This window comes from Gasterosteus aculeatus, chromosome 2 (assembly GCF_964276395.1).
Source record: "Gasterosteus aculeatus chromosome 2, fGasAcu3.hap1.1, whole genome shotgun sequence".
Taxonomy (NCBI): domain Eukaryota; kingdom Metazoa; phylum Chordata; class Actinopteri; order Perciformes; family Gasterosteidae; genus Gasterosteus; species Gasterosteus aculeatus.
In genome coordinates this window covers 24,342,455-24,365,764 of record NC_135689.1, presented here as the reverse complement: position 1 = coordinate 24,365,764, position 23,310 = coordinate 24,342,455, and the positions used below count along the sequence as shown (strand labels likewise).

Below are 23,310 nucleotides of genomic sequence, written 5' to 3'. Positions count from 1 at the left end.
AAACACAAAAACAACACATCTGTCTCTTCTTAGCAGCGCAGTAAGCACGTCCAACATCCAGTCCAAGATGCGACGCATGCGTCAGGTGCCTTTACCTTTGTTCTGATTGTTCTCCACGGCTCCGTCAGGTTGTTTTCCTTAAGCAAGGGGAGGCTCATTTAGACACATGGCTACATACAAAAACGCTCTGGTTTCTGGTTTTAGGACAGAAAACCACATCGTAACAATACTAAAGGGAAGAACAATGCAGGTGAGATTAACGTTTAAGTCCATCTGAGGTCACTGTCACGGGGTGCTGGGGTCCATTCATTGGCTGAGGAAAGGAGCGGGGCGGGCAGACAACTTGTGCTCACATACCATTGGTGACCGTGTTGAAAGTGGCATCGGTAGCGACGGGCGACTGAGTGCCGCCCTCTGTTTGGGGAATGTGTGAGGAAGGTTTGGGGCACGTGAGAGGATTTGGCAAAAAAAAAAAGGGAAAACGAAAGAGAGCAAAGGAGAATAAAAAACTCAAGCAATGAATGTGTTTGTGGGCACAACTGTTAAAGCTTAAAGCTGTAGATTTAGAATGAAACGTGCATCTCAGATGAGAGAGAACAGCAGCCACAGAGACCAAAACTAACCAGACATCTGTGAGGTCTGCGATCAGCTTCAATAACTGAAGCATCCAGCCCAGGAGGCCAGAACATCCTAGTGTGGAAAGCACGCCACACAGGTACATAAACTTATAGTAAAGGGAATTCTAACTTCTAATTTGTTTTGTAGGATGCGTTACATATTTTAGGACTTTTTAGAATGTCAACAATCATACACACATTCTGATGCATCCGTGGGAGCTGCAGAGACGAGGAGAGCGCGCCGCTGATGGTATTAACCTTAAGTGCTCCTGAAGGTATACGGAGCCTCTGTTGTCTTCAGCTTCAAGCCCACGTGAGCAGAGACTAATGCTGCGCTCACTGACCAACCGACACTCCTCCCTCGCCTGCGCCTTCAATAATTGATCCGATCTGCAGCGTCTCTCTCGCTTAGACTAAGGGAGGGAGGAGAGGCAGGGGAGAGAAAGAGGGAGCAGTGGTTTCCCTCCTTCTCTTTCCTGTCCTCCCTTTAAAGAAGACACCAAGCGAGAGAACGGGAGAAAAGGTGAAAGCAGAGAGGAGGGATGGAGAGGATGTGGGCTAAATGATCAATGAGGTCAGGCGTGTTTCCTGTTGAAGCTTCTATGTGGCCTCCGTTGGGCCGCCCGGTCTACACGGGCTGTGGGTGGATGCTGAGCCGTGGCCGCTGGGCCCGAGCTGTCATCCATCCACGTGTGTGAGTACAGGTGTGTGGTATCAAGATGGGAGACACTTAAAATAACATCTCCTCTGCTGGGTTTGGTAAACATCTGTTTATCTCCCGTCTGTGCGTCTGACGTCCTACTAAGGTCACTTCAAAGGTCAAAGTTGCAGCATCAACAGAACCCTCGTTTTTTAGAGCCCACCTGTGTGTCCCGTGTCTCTGAGTACTGGCTTGTCTCATACCTTTCTTGTCCTTGCCTTCTTCCTCTATTTCTCCAGCACCCAGCAGGGTGAAGATGATGCCCGTCTGCGAGTTGACACCCACAGCAGTGACCAGCATCCGGCCCGAGCCCTCCATCACATGGGTCCCTTCAATGCCCAACAGACGACAGCTTAGCATTCCATTTACAAATCGGCGGAGACTTTTTAGCGTTTAGTTCTCAGGGTTTGGTTCACGCTGCAGCAGATCTTTCTAGCTCAGCTCAACACGATCCACGTTCCAAAGGGCCCAGTGTCTGTTATTTTGTCCAGTGTGTGAAAGCCCACCTGAGAGCAGCATGGGGTCCTTGTCCACACTCTTGGCTACGTGGTCAGACTCTCCTGTCAGAGAGCTCTCATCTATCTTCAGATCGTTGCCTTGGACCAAGACGCCGTCAGCGGGCAGCAGGTCCCCTGAACACAGACAGCACAGGTCACTGTCTGCTTCACCTGGACGCTTATGTCCTTTCTCCTTGGGCACATGTATCTATTAGCATAGCTTAGCATTCAGGCTGGTAGAAGGGGGGGACACTTTGCTTAACTCTGACCAAAGGTTAAAACAATCAAATGTATTTGGTTTTGCATTTGCATTTAATAGCGTGTACAATTAATTATCAATTCATTTCGATTATTCAGTTCAACATAAACTGCTCCTGTATATATTGCAGGTTCACCTACCGTATTTGACCTGCGCCATGTCCCCCACCACCATGTCCGCCACAGGGATCTGGATGACATTTCCTTTGCGCACCACAGTGAACTTCTGTTCTTGTTCGATCCGACTCTGCAGGCCCCGGAACTGCTTCTCTTTGGACCAGTCGTTAAACGCCGTCACCAGGACGACGCACACGACGGACAGTAGGATGGCCGCGCCCTCGATCCACCCGGTGTCGCCCTCGCCTTCGTCCTCTGCGGCCCCCGACACGTCGCCACAAGCTGGCCAGAGGGGAACGCAGACCAATAATGTACCAATACATGGCCAACAAAGCCGGTTCTGACAAACAGAACGTGGATGTTAACGCCTGCGTCCGACTATCATACCGTTGACTCCCATTCAGCTTTATGACAAACCGTGACTACAAGCGATTACGCCCACCTCACAAATGAGTGTGAGGTGTTCTTGTGTCCTCTCACTACGAGGTTTCATCGGCCTCCTTGTGGTCACTGAGCCACTTCCTCTCCATCGTGAAGACAGCTACTGCTGCTCAATGTCTCTCCCCCTCTGTTGCTCTTACTCCCCCATTTCCTCCCACACCCTCAACACAACATGCTCACAAGCCCTTGACCTCACCTTCGCTTTCCTTCCCTGGAGGCTGGTAGAACGAGAGGCCCAGGGAGATGATGGCTGCCGCCTCCAGGATGATGAGTGTGACGTCCTGTAAGGCCTCCCACACCAGCTCCACGAAGGTCTTGGCCTTCTTCGGCGGGATGAAGTTTTGGCCGAACGTTTGGTAGCGACGCTCCATGTCTGCTGGATCCCCGCTGAGGCCTGAGAGACGGGGGAGGACAGAGAGACGGGGGAGGACAGAGAGACGGGGGACGACAGAGAGACGGGGGAGGACAGAGAGACGGGAGAGGAGGACAGTGAGACGGGGGAGGAGGACAGAGAGACGGGGGAGGAGGACAGAGAGACGGGAGAGGAGGACAAAGAGACGGGGGAGGAGGACAGAGACGGGGGAGGACAGAAAGAACGGAGGAGGACAGAGAGACGGAGGAGGAGGACAGAGAGACGGGGGAGGAGGACAGAGAGACGGAGGAGGACAGAGAGACGGGAGAGGAGGACAAAGAGACGGGGGAGGAGGACAGAGACGGGGGAGGACAGAGAGACGGGGGAGGACAGAGAGACGGAGGAGGACAGAGAGACGGGAGAGGAGGACAAAGAGACGGGGGAGGAGGACAACGAGATGGGGGAGGAGGACAGAGACGGGGGAGGACAGAGAGACGGGGGAGGAGGACAAAGAGATGGGGGAGGAGGACAAAGAGACGGGGGAGGAGGACAACGAGATGGGGGAGGAGGACAGAGAGACGGGGGAGGACAGAGAGACGGGAGAGGAGGACAAAGAGACGGGGGAGGAGGACAGAGACGGGGGAGGACAGAAAGAACGGAGGAGGACAGAGAGACGGAGGAGGAGGACAGAGAGACGGGGGAGGAGGACAGAGAGACGGAGGAGGACAGAGAGACGGGAGAGGAGGACAAAGAGACGGGGGAGGAGGACAAAGAGATGGGGGAGGAGGACAGAGACGGGGGAGGACAGAGAACCGGGGGAGGAGGACAGAGAGACGGGAGAGGAGGACAAAGAGACGGGGGAGGAGGACAGAGACGGGGGAGGACAGAAAGAACGGAGGAGGACAGAGAGACGGAGGAGGAGGACAGAGAGACGGAGGAGGACAGAGAGACGGGAGAGGAGGACAAAGAGACGGGGGAGGAGGACAAAGAGATGGGGGAGGAGGACAGAGACGGGGGAGGACAGAGAACCGGGGGAGGAGGACAGAGAGACGGGGGAGGACAGAGAGACGGGAGAGGAGGACAAAGAGACGGGGGAGGAGGACAGAGACGGGGGAGGACAGAAAGAACGGAGGAGGACAGAGAGACGGAGGAGGAGGACAGAGAGACGGGGGAGGAGGACAAAGAGATGGGGGAGGAGGACAGAGAGACGGGGAGGAGGACAAAGAGACGGAGGAGGAGGACAGAGAGACGGGGGAGGAGGAAAGAGACGGGGGAGGACAGAGAGACGGAGAGATGGGGGAGGAGGACAGAGAGACGAAGGAGGAGGACAGAGAGACGGAGGAGGAGGACAGAGAGACGCGGGAGGAGGACAGAGTGACGGGGGAGGAGGACAGAGAGACGGGGAGGACAGAGAGACGGTGGAGGACGACAGAGAGACGTGAGAGGAGGACACAGAGACGGAGGAGGACACAGAGACGGAGGAGGACAAAGAGACGGGGGAGGAGGACAGAGACGGGGGAGGAGGACAAAGAGATGGGGGAGGAGGACAGAGAAACGGGGCAGAGGACAAAGAGACGGTGGAGGAGGACAAAGAGATGGGGGAGGAGGACAGAGAGACGGGGAGGAGGACAAAGAGACGGAGGAGGAGGACAGAGAGATGGGGGAGGAGGACAGAGACGGGGGAGGACAGAAAGAACGGAGGAGGACAGAGAGACGGGGGAGGAGGACAGAGACGGCTCAGGACAGAGAGACGGGGGAGGACAGAAAGAGCGGAGGAGGACAGAGAGACGGAGGAGGAGGACAGAGACGGGGGAGGACAGAAAGAATGGAGGAGGACAGAGAGACGGAAGGAGAAAAAAGAGGAGGGAAATACTGTCGCCTGAGTGGTCGTTTATTTCTGTACAGAAATGTCCCTTAAAGCAAACACAGGGACAAATAGTTTTGTTTAATTTGAGAGAGACGTGTGGAGACGTTTCCATGCAGCAACAAGACGGTCGTTCTCTAAAATAGTTCCCAACACATTGACAACTAATTCCACCGTCACTTAATTCCGTCCAAACGCTGTCATCTTCGTCCTCACTGTCCTCCACCCGTCACCCACTGTGTCCTTCAGTTTCTATGGTGACCGCGAGATCAGGTCCAGGCTTCTTGTCTCCAACAGGTTTCTGCCCAGCAACAGGTGATGTCATTCCTCCAGTGTGCCGGGTTTGGAGCCGAGCTTTCTATCTATTTTAGGATTGGCTGTTGGGGAGCGGGGGGACGCCTGTCTGGTTGGCCACGTCTTTGCGTGTTTGCCTGCGTTGTGCGTTGTCCGGTGTGTTTGCTGCAGGGAGTCATGTGGATGTGTAGATGTGAGGCAGCGTGATGCTGGACAGGGATCACAGGAGAGAGAAAGGCTGAGTAATCCCAGTGAGCCGGGTCCTCCTGCCACCCTCCATGTCCCCCGTCCCCCTCTCCTTCATGTGTCCTTGACAATGCGGCAAGCCGTCGAAGCTTCCCCCTTCTCTCACGCACACACACACACACACACACACATGCGCACACGCACGCACACGCGCACACGCACGCACACGCGCACACGCACACGCACACGCACGCACACGCACACTCTCAGTCCGTCTTTTTCCTTCTCCTCGTTTCTGTCTCTTCAATGTGGATGTAATGGTCATATACTCCATCTGTGTGTGTGTGTGTGTGTGTGTGTGTGTGTGTGTGTTCTATGGGCATAGATCTCATTGTGTGATTGTTTAGACCCCACTCTGCTGTGTGTATCACATTACACACGATGCATCACATTGTGCAGCCGTTACGTTCCCCTGGTATGTGTGTCATGTCTATTTGTGTTCTCATATATATACATGTATATAAATATGTATATATATATATATATATAAATATGTATATGTATACATATATATTGGCACGATGTTGTGTGATCAGTCCCAATGTAATCGTACCAAGAGGAAGCAGCGTCTGTAGATCAGAAGAAGTTCCACACAGACACCGTGTCCTTCAGTATCCGGCCCAACAAAACCTAAACCCATTCACAGATAACGGTACCGTGACGGGGGACATTAGCTGACCTTTCAGGCTCTGACTTGGTTCTCGTGGGGAAGGAGTGTATGGCGGGCAAAGTGTGATGGGTGGGGATGGGTGGGGATAGGTGGGTGGAGGTCACCCTGTCATCTTGAGGCCTTCAGCTAAACCACAATGGAAATGTACTGTAAAGGGTCAAGGGGCAGAGTAGTGACGGGCGTGTATATTCCAGCCAAAGGCCGACCGCCTACCGGGGCATCACGCTCATCACGGCCTCCTCTCACCAAGGGGGGGACAAGAAGAGGGAGAGGAACCCGGGAAGCCGGATAGCGGCCTGGCGGGATTCAATTTGGAATGTTCTTGCTGGACGGTGGAGATACCTGTAGTTATTTTAAAGACACCCTCTGTCCTCCGTGCCGTCCTGTTACGTACGTCCATGTATGGTCATGACGTGAGCTCACTTATCTCGTGCATTAGCGCCGCGTTGCTGACTGTGTCGCTGCTGTCACAAACATGAGGTGAGTTCTTCTGAACTCAGGGTTTCAGCAGGTTTTTATGCTGCGTACAAACTGCACAGAGAACGTGAGGACAGTGTGGGGGAGGAGGGTGACACCACGGGGGCTGTAATTCATTGACAGTGTTCACGTCTAACAGGACATAACGTGTCTGGTAACAGCGAATCATCTACCCGCCAACTAGCGGTTTACTGATGCAATGACGAGTACCGATAAACAATCCTTCGCTTTGATTATCAGCTGATTATGTTACAAGAGGTCAAGTTCAAAGAAGCCAAACATCAATAATAAAGGAACTGTTTAGTTTTGTCTCATAAATGTACGGTTTCACATCAAAGACGCTCCAAAGCTGCACAGCACCAACGCCGGCGGACTCCAACGGTCGGGCCCAGAGCCGGCGTGTCTGCCTCCATCACCTCCATTCTACTCTTCTAGTCAAACATCCAAAGTCAATGACCACTGACGGACATTAATGCTCCTCCTCGCCATCTGTATTCACACATCTAAACTCCTCCATCAGTCCAACTGAGGTGTTACATTATTCTGTCCTACTCGACACTTCATCATTCGCTCTCAGACGAAGGCGGCAGCACCGACACCAATACGTAAACCCTTTAACGGTGCGGCTGAAAAGCTCAGGGAGAAGAAGAAAAACATCTGGAGGACTCAAATATTTAAAAGTCTCTGACTTCTTTGTGAAACTACACGTGGTTGTTTCTCTGCTGACATTCAGCATAAGCATGTATTCTGATAAGAACCACAGCTTGAGTGACATATAAACGACTGCAGACTGGAAGAGAGACGACAAGAGAAAGAGCGGTCAATGAAACCGGAACCAGAACCTTTAACCAGCAATGGAAGGAAAAGGACGGGACGTCCAGCTTAGGCTGTCCCATAGCAAAGCCCACGATTTTGACTCCAAAGGTCAATTCGTTTCATTATTTGTGATAAATACCAAATGACTACTCGGTTTCTATTTGGCGTTCTATCATCTTCAATACTGTCGGTACAGAGCTGGGATCCAGGTGTCAGATTTGCAGGCCTGTGACCTTGACATTCATCATCGGAAAACAAAAGACAATGTCCCAGCACATGCGTTGTCCCTGGTCCCTGGACGCTGAATTCTGGGTTGGAAGAAGCAGGCCGAGGAGGAAGAGCAGGACGAAGGTCCAGCAGCCAGCTCATCTATTTATTAGCCACATCTGCAGCATCTGGGCCCAGTCACCGACTCCACAGTCTACATTCTCCTTGTAAACTGTTTGCATGATCGGACATTTTTGGTTTTAGTAAGTTCGAGGTGTCCACGTTGTGGGAAACATCGGCGTGCGCACAGATGTGTCATCTGGGGAGTCGGACAGTGAAAAGGAAACCTGTCCAACGCAGAGCAGCGTCAGTGTGTGTCTGTGTGTGTGTGTCTGTGTGTGTGTGTCTGTGTGTGTGTGTGTGTGTGTGTGTGTGTTTGTGTATGCAGCGTTTGTTGGGACCAGCTTGCAGTATCAAATTAGCAACACTCAACACAGACTTACTGTAACTCAACACCCACCAACTCTCTCACTTCTTCTCCATCTGTGACACACACACACACACACACACACACACACACACACACACACACACACACTCGCTCTCTCCATTCAGCCCTCTCTGGTCTTCACCATCTCACACTTCTCAGTCATCTTTCTCTCTCTTGTTGACTTGCCAACTTTTCGCTGCTGTTGTGTTGCTAGGCAACAAACTAGTTGGAGTAGTGGGTGTAGGGTGGTGACACACCCTTGTTGGCACGCACAATAAGCATAGGAAACCAAATTGTACCCTGAGTCGTCCTTAAAACATTACATTGGCATTATTATTTCTCCTGTAGTGATAATTATTGTGATTATAGATCAACATATTTGGTTATTTTACTGTGCTCTAAATTGTGAAATAAACACGCAGATGAAGACGGGAGAATGTTTACCATCAACAACTTCATATTCATGAATTATTAAAACGCACTCTTTGTCATTTTCAGTCCATTGACTAACAGAACAATCATTCCTGCTCCAACTATTATTCTTTATCGGTAAGTTGACCATCCAAAAAATATTCATCAAATTAACGTAATTAATTACAAAGCCCTGGAAGGGACATGGTGAAAAAACCTAAAGGCATGAACGACCTTTTCTCAGACATGTGACCGCTGTGCCTCTGGCTCGGTTAAGAGACCTTCAGTCGGAAGCTGTAGCAGCATGAACGGGCAGCAACAACAAGGTTTGCGGACTCGGCTGTCTGGGACGAGCTGATCGCCGGCCCGCTGTGACCCTGGTGGGTCGGACGGGGCTCAATTTGAGTTGCTACAACCGCTACCTGAAGGTCTGCCTGCGGGAGCTTGTGCCGGATCTGGCTGCCCGGCGCTGGCTAGTGAAGTTTACTGACAAACCTTCGTCAGTCCTGTCCACGGACCCGTCGTACGCCGACACTACAGGTGTGCTACTCGAGAACCTCGTCTACCCGTGCCCACTTTATAGACCTCCATCCATTCATCATTAAACCGTTAAAATCACATCATCACCAACCAGTTCACGGTGGAGTCCATTGCAGCCATTACAGTCTGCAGTCCCAACCTACCATCTCCTCCTCCGTCATCCACCCATCAACCAACCTGCTGTTTTCACACGTCGCCCATTCTTCCATCCATGCGTACTCACCATCAGTGGTGCTGGACTGTAGTCTCTGGCAGAGCCCCTCTGTGTCCCCGTAGCTCTCCTGGATCTTCTGCAGGGCATCGGTCCCTCGGAGCTCCATTAGCTCCGTGAGCTCCGTCACCGTGACCCCAAATTCTCCCCCTGCGTTGGCGCCGTCAGCCCTTCCTCCTCCGCCCACAGCTCGCGTCCCTTTGGGGTAAAACTCCACCGCGCTGTTTGCCAATTCACCCATAGTGGCAGTTGTTGACATGTCAGTAAGTCGTACTTCTTCTCTTATGTTCCTCCTCTGGAGTCTCTCCTGAACTCAGTTGCCCGGCCGTTTAGGTGCTGGACGGTTGTTCATGTGTTTAACACCGAAAATCTTGACTCAGTCTTGATCTCTTATTTAAAAATCATAGCAACACCTAAACCCTTTTTTAATTTCATTGAAGGGCGATGAAGGGGAATTGGTTGAGTCTAGTTCTTCTCTTGATCTGGGCCTAGCCTCCCACTGCTCCTTTACTTCTCCATAACCGGAGGAGGAGAAGGAGGGTGAGGGGCATCAAGGACAGCAAGCAGGGGCACTCCAGAAGGTCTGAATGAATCCAGCTTTCTTGTCCTGCGACTCCTCTGCGACTCTGATCTCTCCTCGTTTCTGACCCCCTCCCTCCAGGGTCACGGCCAGTCCATGGGCAGATGGACGGACGGGCCGACAGACTTACAGAAGGCGGCACAGGGGCGATGGGCAGATGGAGAGAGGGGCAAGCAAGGCAAAGGCGGCCGATAAACGGTAAGTGGATCCAGTTCAGAGGTAGCTATTGCTGCACCGCCAGGGCCTAAGAGAGGGAAGGACACCATCATTAGGCTGAGGCTGAAGAACGATGGGTCATCAATCAAATAAAGACACTTGGTAACTATACGTTCATGAGGTACACACGCGCATGTTATTATAATCCACGCTTGCACACCACAAGTGAACATGTAATGTGATGGGTTGTGGGTTTGTAATGAGTCGGCATCCAGCAGCAAAAGTGAACTGCAATGAGCCCCGACCTGCAAAGGTCAGCTGACTCATTCCAAAGAGCCCCCCCCCCCATCTGGTGCACAGAAAGGCCGCTGATCCATTTCAAACGCAGTAATGTGTGTCACTGTATAAACACTGCACGTCTTTATGTCCCCAGCAATGCACCTGCTGAGTGAAGTGGCGTGGACGCTTCTGGAGAAGCAGGGAGGACACGCACACAGAGCGCCGGATCTATAGACATTCACTGCACCCGCCCTCATGTGTTCACCTGCGGGTTGATCCGTGCCGTGTTCAAAGCTGCACACGTTGATTTGCCCTGTGAACACAGGACAGGGCCAACCGGGACACGCTTACACATCCAGCTGACAATGTGGGACAACAGTCACTCCACCAACTCCTGACTAAACATTAGCGCTGCCTGCACAACAATTACAGCCAATGAAAGGCTTTCGCTTTCATCCACTAAGTACCTGTTCTCATGTGATATCAACTGTATGTGATTCTTGTCAAGAAACCCCATAAAAAGTGGTGTTCCGTCCTTCACCTCCCTATCCTGTCCATCTGGTCCCCGTTGGTTCCTACTCCACATTTAAATAGTTGAATAGTCACTGTCTTCTTAGAGCATCACGGTGGTATTTGCACCAGTGGTCAGCACTGTTGCCCCACAGCAAGAAGCCCCCCCCCCCCAATGAGCAATTAGCTCTGCGTGTAACCGAACACCCTCAGCGTCACACAAGACACAACATGGTCCAAATGCACGGCTGTATTCTGCACGAGCATTAAAAAAAAGCACAGAGTCTCTCAGTAATTCCTCCCTCCTCTCCCTCTCTTCCTCTCCGCCCTGCCTCGCCTCCATCCTGACGGAGAGTGTTAGTGTAGGACTGAGTCACCCTGCTCTTCCTTTGAAGATTCCTCTCGCTCCATCTTCTCTGATCTTCATCTGGGTGTCTCTCTGTGCACTTTATCAGGTTTAAAGTCTGTTGGTTTGTTCTTTGAACGCTTTTCTTGGTTTGTCTCATCGCTTGTTGTTATTTTACGATCCGCTTTCTCCCTCCTGACTCCCTCATTTTGTCGCTACCGTCTCTATCTGCTTCCTGCTACTGCGATCATGTATTTACTCAGCCAGTCGTACACTTTCTTCCTCTTACTCGCTCATGCAAGAAAGAAACAACAAACAAAAACCTCTGACTGTGTGTCTGTGTTTGTCTCACAGCTCTACAGCGCACGTGTGCGTGCACATGTCTGCCTGCGTTACATCCATTGCAAAAGATAATTTTGCTACACAATTGGTTACAGTTTAGCCGCAAGATACAAGCAATGGCAGTACACAAAAAGACAGCAACACACACACACACACACACACACACACACACACACAGGGCTTTCAGAACAAGAGGGCTACTTGCTGAAAATGTGTTTGAACAAGAAAAGAGTCAAAAAGTGGAGGAGAGTACACAGTGGGGGGGACAAGAGACCCCTCACAGGATGTGGTTGTGAGGCTTTGGCTGTCTGACCTGGACGGGGCAACCAGGCTGCACACAACATGTGACCGTACAAGTGAGTGTGCGTTCTTGTCAGCGCTCTATATGCACATTATTGGTGCGTGTCAACTCGTCGGTATTCTGCCCACCCCGTGAGAGTCACCTCTGGCGGGGGCACTTTCATCGGGCTGCGGCCTGCCGTTGCTGACGGGCGCCGGCCGCACACTTCTGTGAATGCCCAGCGGGAGTAACACACTAAAAAGTGTGTAGCCGACAGGACCCAGATATCTGCATTCACAGTGGAGCATAAAGCCGACGATGACGAGGACGAGGACAATGATGGTGACAGCTCGGCAGAGGGAGATTGGAACAGAACAAGAGGAGGAAACAAAGTCCCACTCAAAGTGTATATTTCACACACGTGCAGGGGGGTCACACATGTCAGCTCCACACGAGCCCCTATCCACACACACACACACACACACACACACACACACACACACACACACACACGCCATGCGGGCATGTGCAAGCACTGCCCACTATGGTGCAGGAATGGCCATTGAAACAGTGCTTCCCGCACTAAACGACCTTTCCTGGTCACCTTCAGACGTGCACGAGCATCGTCCCCGTGCTCATCGTCATAACAACGGGAGGGGGTCCCGATCCGTGCCGAGGACCTCCAGTAGGCCTCCTGCAACCAATCCAAGAGCGAGAGAGCGACCGATGGTGCGCCACACGCCTCCCCCGTGTCCCTGCGCAAGGTTACCGGGCCGGCCCAACTCAACCCCACCCGGAGCGGGTCCCCCGGCCGCGGATCGTTACCACATCGAATCGACCCCCCCGCTGCTCAGCGCTGCAGGTGCGACGGGGCCGTAACCGGGACAAGCAACAACGGCGCAGCCCGGCGCACACTGGCGAGGAGAGCGGCAGCCTCCATCCGCGGACACGGGACACGCACCGATGGGTGGAGGGGTGGGTGGATATCCGTGGCTACACACACGCGCATTCACGCGCGCACACGCACTCACGCATTCTCGCTCATGATGCATGCCAGCAGAATGATGACAGCGGAGTGCGGCCTGTGCTGAGACGTGCCACATTCGGCCCACTTTCCCGCTGGTCCGTGCTACATGCTACCGACGCATCGCGGCGCGTCTCCACGCACAGAATCACGGGTAGAGGGCAGTGACGCACGCGGGCGCGCACGGACTCACCGTGCAGGCCGAGCTCAAGGACATCCGCGCGCGAGCGGGGAGGCAGAATCCCCTTTAATCTGCGTGCGCGTGGAGCGGAGAACGTCCCGAGCCGGAGGAGAGCGGCTGTGGGTCGGGCGGGGGGGCGGGAGGGGGTCGCAGAAGGCGGTCGCAGAAGCGCAGGGATGAGAGACGACGACGGCGCCGATGGATGCTCCGCTCCGGCACCCGACGGTCGGCTGGCGGGGAGACAGGGAGACAGAGAGACAGGGAGACAGGGAGACAGGGAGACAGACAGGGAGAGGATGCGCCGGGTTGGGGTTTTAAACACCTCCGTTGCAGGGGGGGGGGGCAGTCCGCGCGCCAGACGATGGGCTAGCTGCTAATATGGCAGAATCAGGTTAACTGTTAAGGGCACTGCGAGAAAAAGAAAAGGAAAAACGAAAAGAGACGCCGCGCTGAGAGGAGAAGCTCATGCGACATCTTCGGAGGAGGAGGAGGGGTTCAGCCACTGACAGAGCCGCCCGCACAGGAGCTCGGTCGCAGCATCCGAGAGAGGAAGTGATGGAGGGGGGAGGGATGCTGACGCGTCACCCCCACCGGCTGACAGCGTGATGACGACAGCGAGCCGCCGCAGTGCAGCCGCCTCACCTCCGGAGTTTAAGAGCAATAGTTGGAATGCTGTTCAAGAACTATTGCTCTTCACGTCGTTATTCAACTCCTTCATATTCATACACATGTTTCTCCCACGCCACATTCCAGCTCCTCCAAATCATCAGCTATTAAACCCGTTCAGCTATCAACATTCAGGACTTTACCTCTTGAATTATATAAATCAATATTCTAAATAATTGAAAAAAGGTTCTTCAAATTTCAAATCCTTCTTCTTCTTCAATCTTTACAACCACCCTTTGAACTCGCGTGTTGAGATCTATTCAATTCCTTCAATATCACTGATTATCTTTCATCAGGAAACATTTATTGGCATAATATTCCATAATATATGTATATTATTGCCATAATATGTCAGACATAAGGAATGTGACTTGGCGGTTGGTGGGTGACAGCAGACAGTGAACAAGACAACAGTGCACGAGGAATAAGATCAAATATAATGCGTTCATGAGTTTTTCAGAGTGTTTCGGGAATTTTCATGCGTGTGCAAACGAGAACCAATGCAAACTGACATGATGGAGTGGAGGGGAGCGTCAGAATGATCTATTTTGCTTTAATTATATTTTATGAGTAAAGTTTAATATGCAGGAAAATGCCCTGCTCTTTACGTGATGTAACCACCAGATCCAGGACGAGTTTCCCTGAATCTCAACGTGCAGCTTGAATCAGAGTTCATGTCCGAGCAGGAGGAACCCACTCTCAATCTTCTCAACCTCTTCCACTCAGTGCAGCCGTGGAGCTGAGGCTGAAGGCTGAAGGCTGAAGGCATCAAGGTTTCCTTCATTATTATGTTTGCAAATGTTTTACTTTATAATTTAAAAAAATTGAATATCACTTACATCTGCCAGAGGCAATGTTTACGTTGGATTTACTCTCCAGAGAAAGTGTCATTTTAGTTTCCATAAAGGTGACACTTTTTCAGGTACATCATTATTCAAATTTTGAATGTTACAATGACGTTTTACTGTGAATGACCTCATTGTGAGCTCACTATTAACGTGGTGTGTCTTAATCGTACAAAAATCAAGTTGTAAAATGTTGTGGTTTTGTGGGAGTTTATGAAGACTTCCTGGAGTCACAGCTGGATTTGTGGAATTTAGGATTGGAGTGGATAAGTTTAACTCATAATGTTTGTTATTTTCATTTCAGACATCCAGCATCTCGAGCACGACCAGAGATGCTGTCATTCAGGGTCGACCTCGTGGAGTCGATGGGTCAACTCATAAAAGAGTGTGATGTAAGTTGAAGCACATGTTGACATTTAAAGATAGTGATGTATCTCTCTCATCCCTTCTACCCGTCACGTCTCGGAATGGTCAAATCACAACATACAATCATAACGTTATTTCTACTAGTAAGTTGTGGCAAACGCCGCAGGGTTACAGTTTCATTGATAATAATTCAGATTAATTTAAATATTTATTGTTCTCTGGGTATATGCGCACATTTTTGTATTCTATGACAGATTTTTTTCAATACTACTGCCGACATGGAGACTAAATGCTCGCCATTTCAATCTGATTACACCAGCTGTCTGAATTCAGAGCCATTGACAAAGCAGCCAAGAGTCATTTTAACGTAGTTGCATTGGATTGGGTGACTTAGAGCTCCAGGAATGAGTTTATACTACCATATAGAGATCAGTTGACATATGACCAGCCTGTTGGTGAATGTAGAATAAGATTTTTGTGAACGTAGAAGTAATTTGGTGGATGTTTAATTGGGACCTAATCTTTTGGATGTACAGTACGTAATACTCAATCTTCTTGCTATTTCAGGATGCTGGTGAAGACGCTGTTTCACAGGACTTTGCAATACAAAAGATGAAAATCTACAGGAACAAGAAGAACACGTCGGAGAGTCCAGACGTCGGTATCGTGTTGGACGGAGTAAAAGTTCTGACTGCACCGAAGGACTTTCCAAGGGCTTTCTGTCTGCTGGTTGGGTTTGCGTGTGCAGTCAATCTTTCACATTCAAAGAAACTTAAACACATTTAAGGTGTTCCAAGTTTTTTGGAACTGAACTGTTCAAACCTTTGACCCCTGAAGAAAAAAAGGGGATTGTTGTTACTGTTAGAACTCTCCAGTGTGGTTACTGTTTGTTCAATGCATTTTAATTATATTTTTAAGATTCACATTGAGAAGTTTAGGTTTGGCTCTTTCCTGGAGTTCAGTTTTAGTGTTGCTATCTAGTGTTAATGCTGCTTTATTTGTGTTGTTCAAATGTATATAAACCATGCTCATTTAATGCAGCTTTTCCTGTACGTATTTATAGAAATTTGCACAAATAAAGTTTAACCTGCTGTTCTTATGTATGATGATGTGTTTGTTAAGTTTAGTGTATTGAGTGATCTAGACATAGAAAAATTGTGGCAACAAAGTGACACGTAATTGTATTAAATAGATTTAAACAATTAATTTAAGTCCAGAAGGGCAATGGTAATGTGTTGAATTAACTAACAATGTGCTAAAATGTGAGTTGATATAACTTATTTTATTCAGTAAATCAAATTAAATTTTACCAAGATTAGTAGTATATAACACTCAATTTCAGTAAATATACATACATTCCACCCAAATATTCAGTAACTGCTAATCAATTACACCCGAATATGAAGTAAATATGAATCAATTCCACCCAAATATTCAGTTACTGTAAATCAATTCCACCAGAATATGAAGTAAATATGAATCAATTCCACCCAAATATTCAGTTACTGTAAATCAATTCCACCAGAATATGAAGTAAATATAAATCAATTACACCCAAATATTCAGTTACTGTAAATCAATTCCACCAGAATACTAAGAAAATATAAAGCAATTTCACCCAAGTATTCAGTAACTAAATCAATTCCACCCAAATATTCAATAACTGCTAATCAATTCCACCCGAATATGAAGTAAATCTAAATCAATTCCACCCAAATATTCAGTTACTGTAAATCAATTCCACCAGAATACTAAGAAAATATAAAGCAATTTCACCCAAATATTCAGTAACTAAATCAATTCCACCCAAATATTCAGTAACTGCTAATCAATTCCACCCAAATATGAAGTAAATATAAATTAATTCCACCCAAATATTCAGTAACTGTAAATCAACTACGCCAGAATATTAAGTAAATATAAATCAATTCCACAAAGATATTCAGTAAATGTAAATCATATTCATCCAAATATTTAGTAATTATAAATAAATTTCACCCAAAAATAAAGGAAATATAAATTTATTATGATGATTTTCTTAGTAGACATGAATCATTTTTGCTTGTAAAATATTTTAGTTATTAGTTTAATTATTTCTTTCAATAATATTTGCTTAAATGTTGAGTAAGTAAATTCTAATCAATTATAATAATTGTCACTTTGTTGCCACAATTTTTTTACGTTACCATTGGTCACATTTTTTAGGGTGTGTCTGGAGAAGGGGGTTAACTTGCTCTTACAGACCCCCGATCAAAGGAGCATCGTGTGTTACCCTCATCTTCACCTGAGTTCTTATCTCAACTTGATTTGTGGCTTCTCGTAAACTGGCACTGACGTTGGTCTTCATGTGTATATAAACTAAGCGTTTTTACTGCTCGTAGTCGCCATTACAAAGAACGCTGAGATACGTGCGTGTGTGTTGGACCTCCTGCTTGCAAGCAATAGTTAGAGCCAGATATCTGCGGAGAATTGTTCATGTAATGTTTTTCTCTTCTAAATAAATGTTAACTTTTTGACTTTAACTGATCAACGTGGTGGATCCTTCTCATCAACCAACTCGGGGGGATCGGAGATCCCGACAGGAGGTGCACGTGATTGGACACAGGTGGAAACAATCAGACAATCACAGGGGATGACAGGACAAGGCAGGAAGTGAAGTTACCCAGGGAGACAAGAAGCAGAAACTACAAAATAAGACAGGAAATAAAACCACACCGTGACAACAGGTTTCTATTAAGCTCACAGTTAGCACAGAATCCCCACAGGGCTGCTGCCTTCAACTTCAGTTTAGTGAATTTGATTTGTCAAATTGCTTAAGAACCACTCATTTGTATATTGCCAAAACACATAAGCTAACATGTAATCATTGAAGCCAAGTTCAGTCAACTATATTTAATTAGACATCTAGAGAACTTGAAAAGGTAAAAAAGGCTTTGAATTGTTTAAATTGTGTGCATAGCATATGATACAGATGGGTAATTAAACGCTTAACTTGTAAATAAAGCATGTGATCTGTATTCACATGGTAGAAGAAATTGGATCATTTAGTGAAAGATTCTAAATCTGGAAGTCAGACCTCGCACAGGCCCATTAATAGACCATTGATTGGTCAGACTGGCTGCAGTTGGTTAACAAAACATTTACCACATTAACGGTTTCAGGATATATAAGCAAATACAGATCCCTTTATCTTCATTTCTAAAGCCATTTAAGACGCTGTGGAGTGGAAAAAGCATTCACGGCATCACAGGTTGTAAAAGATACTTATTTGCATGAAATGTTCATATGAACGAGAAGGCGGGTCCATGCCGCTCTGAGATCAGTACGTACGTTAGGGATTTAAGCAGAAGAGTACACGTAGCGTAGGAAATTCTAATATGTGTGATAATGATTGATGTTCATAGAATCGCAGTTTGTGTGTTATTAGTTATGAGCTAATACATTAGTATGTGAGATTAATAACTGCAATAAGAATTAAACACAATTCATAGTAATTTAATTCATTTATTTACTGTACAGATAACATCCTGCCAAAATGTAAAGTGGGTTTCAGATGGTGGGCGGACATCCACTGAGAGATGTCAGTCAGACAGGCAGAGATCCGTGTCGCCACCTGGGCGTCCAAGTGAGGGAAGGAGAGAATTAGTTGGGTGTCATCGGCATAGCTGTGGTAAGAGAAGCCATGCGAGCGAATGACAGCGCCGAGAGAGTTTGTGTAGAGCGAGAAGAAGAGGGGACCCAGGACGGAACCCTGAGGAACTCCCGTAGTAAGAGGACAAGAGACACAGATCCTCTCCAGGTTACCCGGTAGGTGCGGCCGTCGAGGTAGGACGAGAGAAGGGAGAGAGCAGAGCCTGTGACACCAAGGACCTGAAGGGAGGAAATAAGGATCTGGTGGTTGACCGTGTCAAATGCAGCAGAGAGGTCCAGAAGGACGAGGACAGAGGAGAGAGAGGAGCTCTAGCAGTGTGGAGTTGCTCTGAGACAGCAAGGAGAGCAGTCTCTGTGGAATGGCCTTGAAGCCTGACTGGTGGAGGTCAAGGAGGTTGTTATGGTGGAGATTGGAGGGGAGTTGGTTAAATACAGCACGTTCAAGAGTTTGGGTCAAGAGGGCAGGTGGTCGGACGGGCAGAGGTTACTAAGGGAAGAACTTGGTTGGGAGACAGGGGGGTGAAAGAGGGAAGTGAGGGCGATAGAGGTGAAGTCGGTGGGACACAAGTAGTAGGAGGTGGGTTTGAGGAAGAAGAGCGTATGTCAGCTATTTTTTGGGGTAAATTAGTTGACAAAGTCTCCCGGAAGAAGGTTGGAGTGTGGGGGGGGTGGGGGGGGGGGGGTGGCTGGTATGACATGAATGTTATGCGTGCTTTGTTATGTTTACATGATTGTAATATTAAGTGAACAGAGATTTGTCAGGTCAGTGAGGGATTAAAAGATTCGGACATCAGATAACAGCAGTTATCAAATGCCTTCAAGAAGAAAAGAATTCAAGAGGGAGGAGCTTGGCTTCAATGTGCAGCCATCACATACAACAGCAGCACAAGGGACACGCCCGCGAGACGGAAGAGCTGGGCTGGAGAAGAGGCAGGGAGAAGCCCCTTGTGAACCAATGTTGATGGTGATTTGATGCTGAACGAGGAAACTTTACTTCACAAAACATTGTACAATCCATACAATATTTCACTTTGTTGATCCGGAGTGCAGAACTCCACGCATGCCCTTCTGAGATCAGCACATGCCGCTGTGAGATCGGTACATGCCGCTGTGAGATCGGTACATGCCACTTTGAGATCGGTACATGCCACTCTGAGATCGGTACATGCCCCTCTGAGATCGGCACATGCCACTGTGAGATCGGTACATGCCACTTTGAGATCGGTACATGCCACTCTGAGATCGGTACATGCCCCTCTGAGATCGGCACATGCCGCTGTGAGATCGGTACATGCCACTTTGAGATCGGTACATGCCACTCTGAGATCGGTACATGCCCCTCTGAGATCGGCACATGCCGCTGTGAGATCGGTACATGCCACTCTGAGATCGGTACATGCCCCTCTGAGATCGGCACATGCCGCTGTGAGATCGGTACATGCCACTTTGAGATCGCTACATGCCACTCTGAGATCGGTACATGCCACTCTGAGATCGGTACATGCCGCTGTGAGATCGGTACATGCAGCTATAAGATTGGTACATGCCACTCTGGGACAGGTTGATACCACTCCTGTCATTGGTACATAGTACCTGAAACTTTTTGATCTCAATGTCACTCGCTAATAGAGCCGACAGTGTCACCTGTTTTCTGCAGGGGGACTCGACTGGTGAGATGCTACGCATCCACAGAGACACTATGGTCAGCTGCCAAATGCGAGCAGCATCTCCCACCAAAGGCGTACAGGATTCTGTACAATAATAGATCATTGTTGCGGAAATCATTTAAAATTGTTTTGAATTTTTGTGAAATATTGGATCTTTGTTCATTTGGATTTCGACTAATTGTTAAAAAAAACTAAATATTCAAGAGGTGAATTATCTCTGAAGAAACTGACAATGGCTCATTGACATTGGAAACTAACACAATCTCAAGGCAGGGGAGATACCATCAGTACAGTGACTATTGTATGCAATTGGACATTTTATTTTTTTATTTTATAGATACGAGCTATTTTAACTGTAACTAACTGTAAGCTACAGTAGCTGACTGTCACCACACATCGTTCTTCTTCAGCTTGATGCTGATTCCTCCTGCTCCATAAAACACAACTAACTGTAAAGTTAGTTTATAATCACATCATGAAACAAAAGGAGCAAAGCAAGTTCAGTTTCTCTGTGCATTTATTCTCAATGTTTGTCACAGCCTAAGTACAACGTTGGTCAGCCTCTAAAGTGTGAAAGTTAAGGCGTTAAATTTTTCATCTTTTATTTTTGAGCTCCACGCTCTTTAGACGTGAGCATGAACGGATCTGATGGGCTGGTGCTGTGATGTCGTATCAGCTTCAGAGCTGCTGTGGGAGTAAAAGACAACGTCTCCTCCATCAATTTAACCGTTTGCTACAATATGTTGGAGTCATGTTCATGTGTATTTAAACATAATAAATACAATTCTGAAGACATTTAAATTTGTGGGGAAAGAATTGATGGGAAAAAAAAAAATTGTCACGACCCCCCTGCAGTACCTCAGCGGACCCTCTGGGCATCGCGGACCCCCTGTTGAAGACCGCTGCGTTAAAGTGACTTTTCACTAATAAGTACAGACGATTTTCCGTTGACCCGGTAACGGTGTGTTTTTTATAATCACATATCTTTGTCCTACGGTTGAATGAATTATCTTATTATGAATTGACACCTTTGTTTTTAGTTAGTAAAACCACGGCCTCCCTCACACCACACGCCGTGACACGCTGCCATAATCATCGGCATTGTTGATTCATTGATGATCACATATATGTAGGAACTGAATTCATGAAAATGTCCAGTAATTTCAGTCTGAAATGTGATGAAGTAGAAGCGTAAATACACACAGAACTGTACATAAGCTTGTAGACTTACTTTGCTCAGTAATTGTTCCTGTTCCTTGATTCAGACCACATTTGCGATTCAAAATGTATCCGTTTAATGAAAGATCTTCCATCCCATAAATACAACTAACGTGGACACAAGATTTGGTTGATAAGTTCCAAAGAAGTGCTCATTTTCTACATTGGGGGGCGGCGTGGAGGCCGCACAGAGAGCCCTGGAGGATGGGATCCCCCCTGGGGGGTCATGGGTGGGGGAGAAGAGACCCATTGCGGTGTTTGGAAGCAGCAGACCTTTCCTCCTCTTCTCTCCCACCCCAAAGCCATGTATGTTCACACGCCAAGCCGTCCACACGCGTGTGGAACCAAAGCGGGGTTCCTCAGTCAGGTGGTGCGTGTGCGCCACACTGGTTAACAACTCAAATGAATTTAAAATACAATTTATTTCACTTTGAATCACAAACTACGGTTAAAAACAGTCAAACTCAGTATAAAAACAATGTCTAAAATGACTGAATCTAAAAGTAGTAGATTTTTCAACACCGTAAACGCCAGTAAACTAAAAAGGCAGATTGGCACAAGCCTCGCGTGGATAATTACGCCACGAGGACAATGTGCTGACCACAGCAGTATTTAGAGGCCAGATGGCAGGTGGATTCCTTACAGATTCTTTGGTTAAGGCCTCTGTGCAGCTCTGTGGAGGTGCAGAGCGGCGCCCGTTGACCCAATGAGACGCACCATTAGACCCTCACTGGATAAAACAAGGCAGATAAAACCACCTCTGTGAGAATACACCAACCAGCACGCAGCGACAGTCAAAAACATGCAAACGATGAGAGGAAAAGCCTGCGGACACAAGCACGTGTCTTACCAACTGGCTACTAGCTTGTTATGCAGCGAGCCAGTGAGGATAAAGGTATTAATAGATGAACGTATTAATAGATGCTCCACACTGCAGGGAGACGCGTGCCTGGATGAAGGGCTTTGTAGCTGGTTTGACATCTCTAACTGTTCCAGAGGGACATAAAGGAACATCTCACTTTGTGGCTGCGTGCTAATATCCACAAATACACACAGTAAATGTAGCTTTGTCCTTTTAAACGCCATCCGGAGGGAAGCGGAGTCCTCTAAGAATAGGAGTTGTGCCTTTGTAGTGTCAACGGATACAGCGTGTGTCTCGCTTCACATGCTCACCTTAAAATAACTTGGCTGATTGCAACGTCTCTTCTCAAGACGACTGTCAGGAGCAACACGAGCTACATGTGACGCACACATGACGTGTGCGGCGGTCGCAGCAAGGCCTCCTCCCGGCTCCACCTCTCCTTCTCCTCAGGACTCCAGCCCATCGGATGGTTGATTCCTCCATTATCAACGTTACATCAGGCAGACAGAGGAGGGGGAAGATGAGGACGGACGAGAAGGAGCGAGGCAGAAGATGGGTGGTGGAGACGGCGAGGCGGAGGGCGGAGGAGACAGAGAATGATGGAGAGAGGATCAGGCAACGACAGCGTGGAGAACAACTGGAGTTAGAGAGGTGAGACGTTCTAACGTCTCTTGAAGAGGAGCAGGCTGCGTGTCCGTGTGCATCATGTGCCCGTGAACCCAGACGAGGAGGTCTGTTCAATAATAAACACCTCACCACGGATCCACCGGGTGGAGTCACATCGTTGTGTTCTTTACGTTCCCTTAAACACCTCATCCTGTAATCAGGCTGACGGGTCGAGTCAGAGCAACCGATGCTTCACCTGAACTAACAAATCTCAAGTTTACTCACTGTTTTGTATCCAAAATGGTTATTTTAATTGAGAAATATATTTAATATGAAATATATTTAGCTTCCAATTGTCATCTTTTTTCAGGCTACTAAGTGAAAAAAGTTAAAGTAATAATTTCAACTCTGGGATCCATTTTCATTTTTGTTAGTTTACTTAACAAAACAGCTTATTTCAAACTTTAGCAGAGACGACACTTCCTCATTCAAATGAACACATATATATACACACATACACATA

At 48.1% G+C, this 23,310-nt stretch overlaps 1 protein-coding gene and 1 long non-coding RNA gene across 7 annotated transcripts in view; one reads left to right on the top strand and one right to left on the bottom strand.

Moving 5' to 3' along the window:
* Nucleotides 1-13,556, bottom strand: part of atp2b3b (ATPase plasma membrane Ca2+ transporting 3b) — a 39,801-nt gene extending 26,245 nt beyond the window's left edge. For 2 of the 6 annotated variants that reach the window (XM_078087669.1, XM_078087666.1), the window contains exons 1-8: nt 12,919-13,556; nt 9,221-10,032; nt 2,827-3,024; nt 2,214-2,471; nt 1,824-1,949; nt 1,521-1,646; nt 358-414; nt 96-137 (exon numbers count right to left, since the gene is read on the bottom strand). In XM_078087669.1, coding sequence (XP_077943795.1) covers nt 96-137; nt 358-414; nt 1,521-1,646; nt 1,824-1,949; nt 2,214-2,471; nt 2,827-3,024; nt 9,221-9,467 — 1,054 coding nt within the window. In that variant the 5' untranslated portion in view covers nt 9,468-10,032; nt 12,919-13,556. The remainder of the gene's footprint in view (nt 1-95; nt 138-357; nt 415-1,520; nt 1,647-1,823; nt 1,950-2,213; nt 2,472-2,826; nt 3,025-9,220; nt 10,033-12,918) is intronic. The other 4 variants (XM_078087670.1, XM_078087667.1, XM_078087671.1 and 1 more) reach the window with 2 other exon arrangements.
* Nucleotides 13,428-15,877, top strand: LOC144387341 (uncharacterized). The gene is made up of 3 exons (XR_013452462.1): nt 13,428-14,345; nt 14,722-14,809; nt 15,351-15,877. It is a non-coding gene; the product is annotated as an uncharacterized LOC144387341 (long non-coding RNA).
* Nucleotides 15,878-23,310: the final 7,433 nt, after the last annotated feature.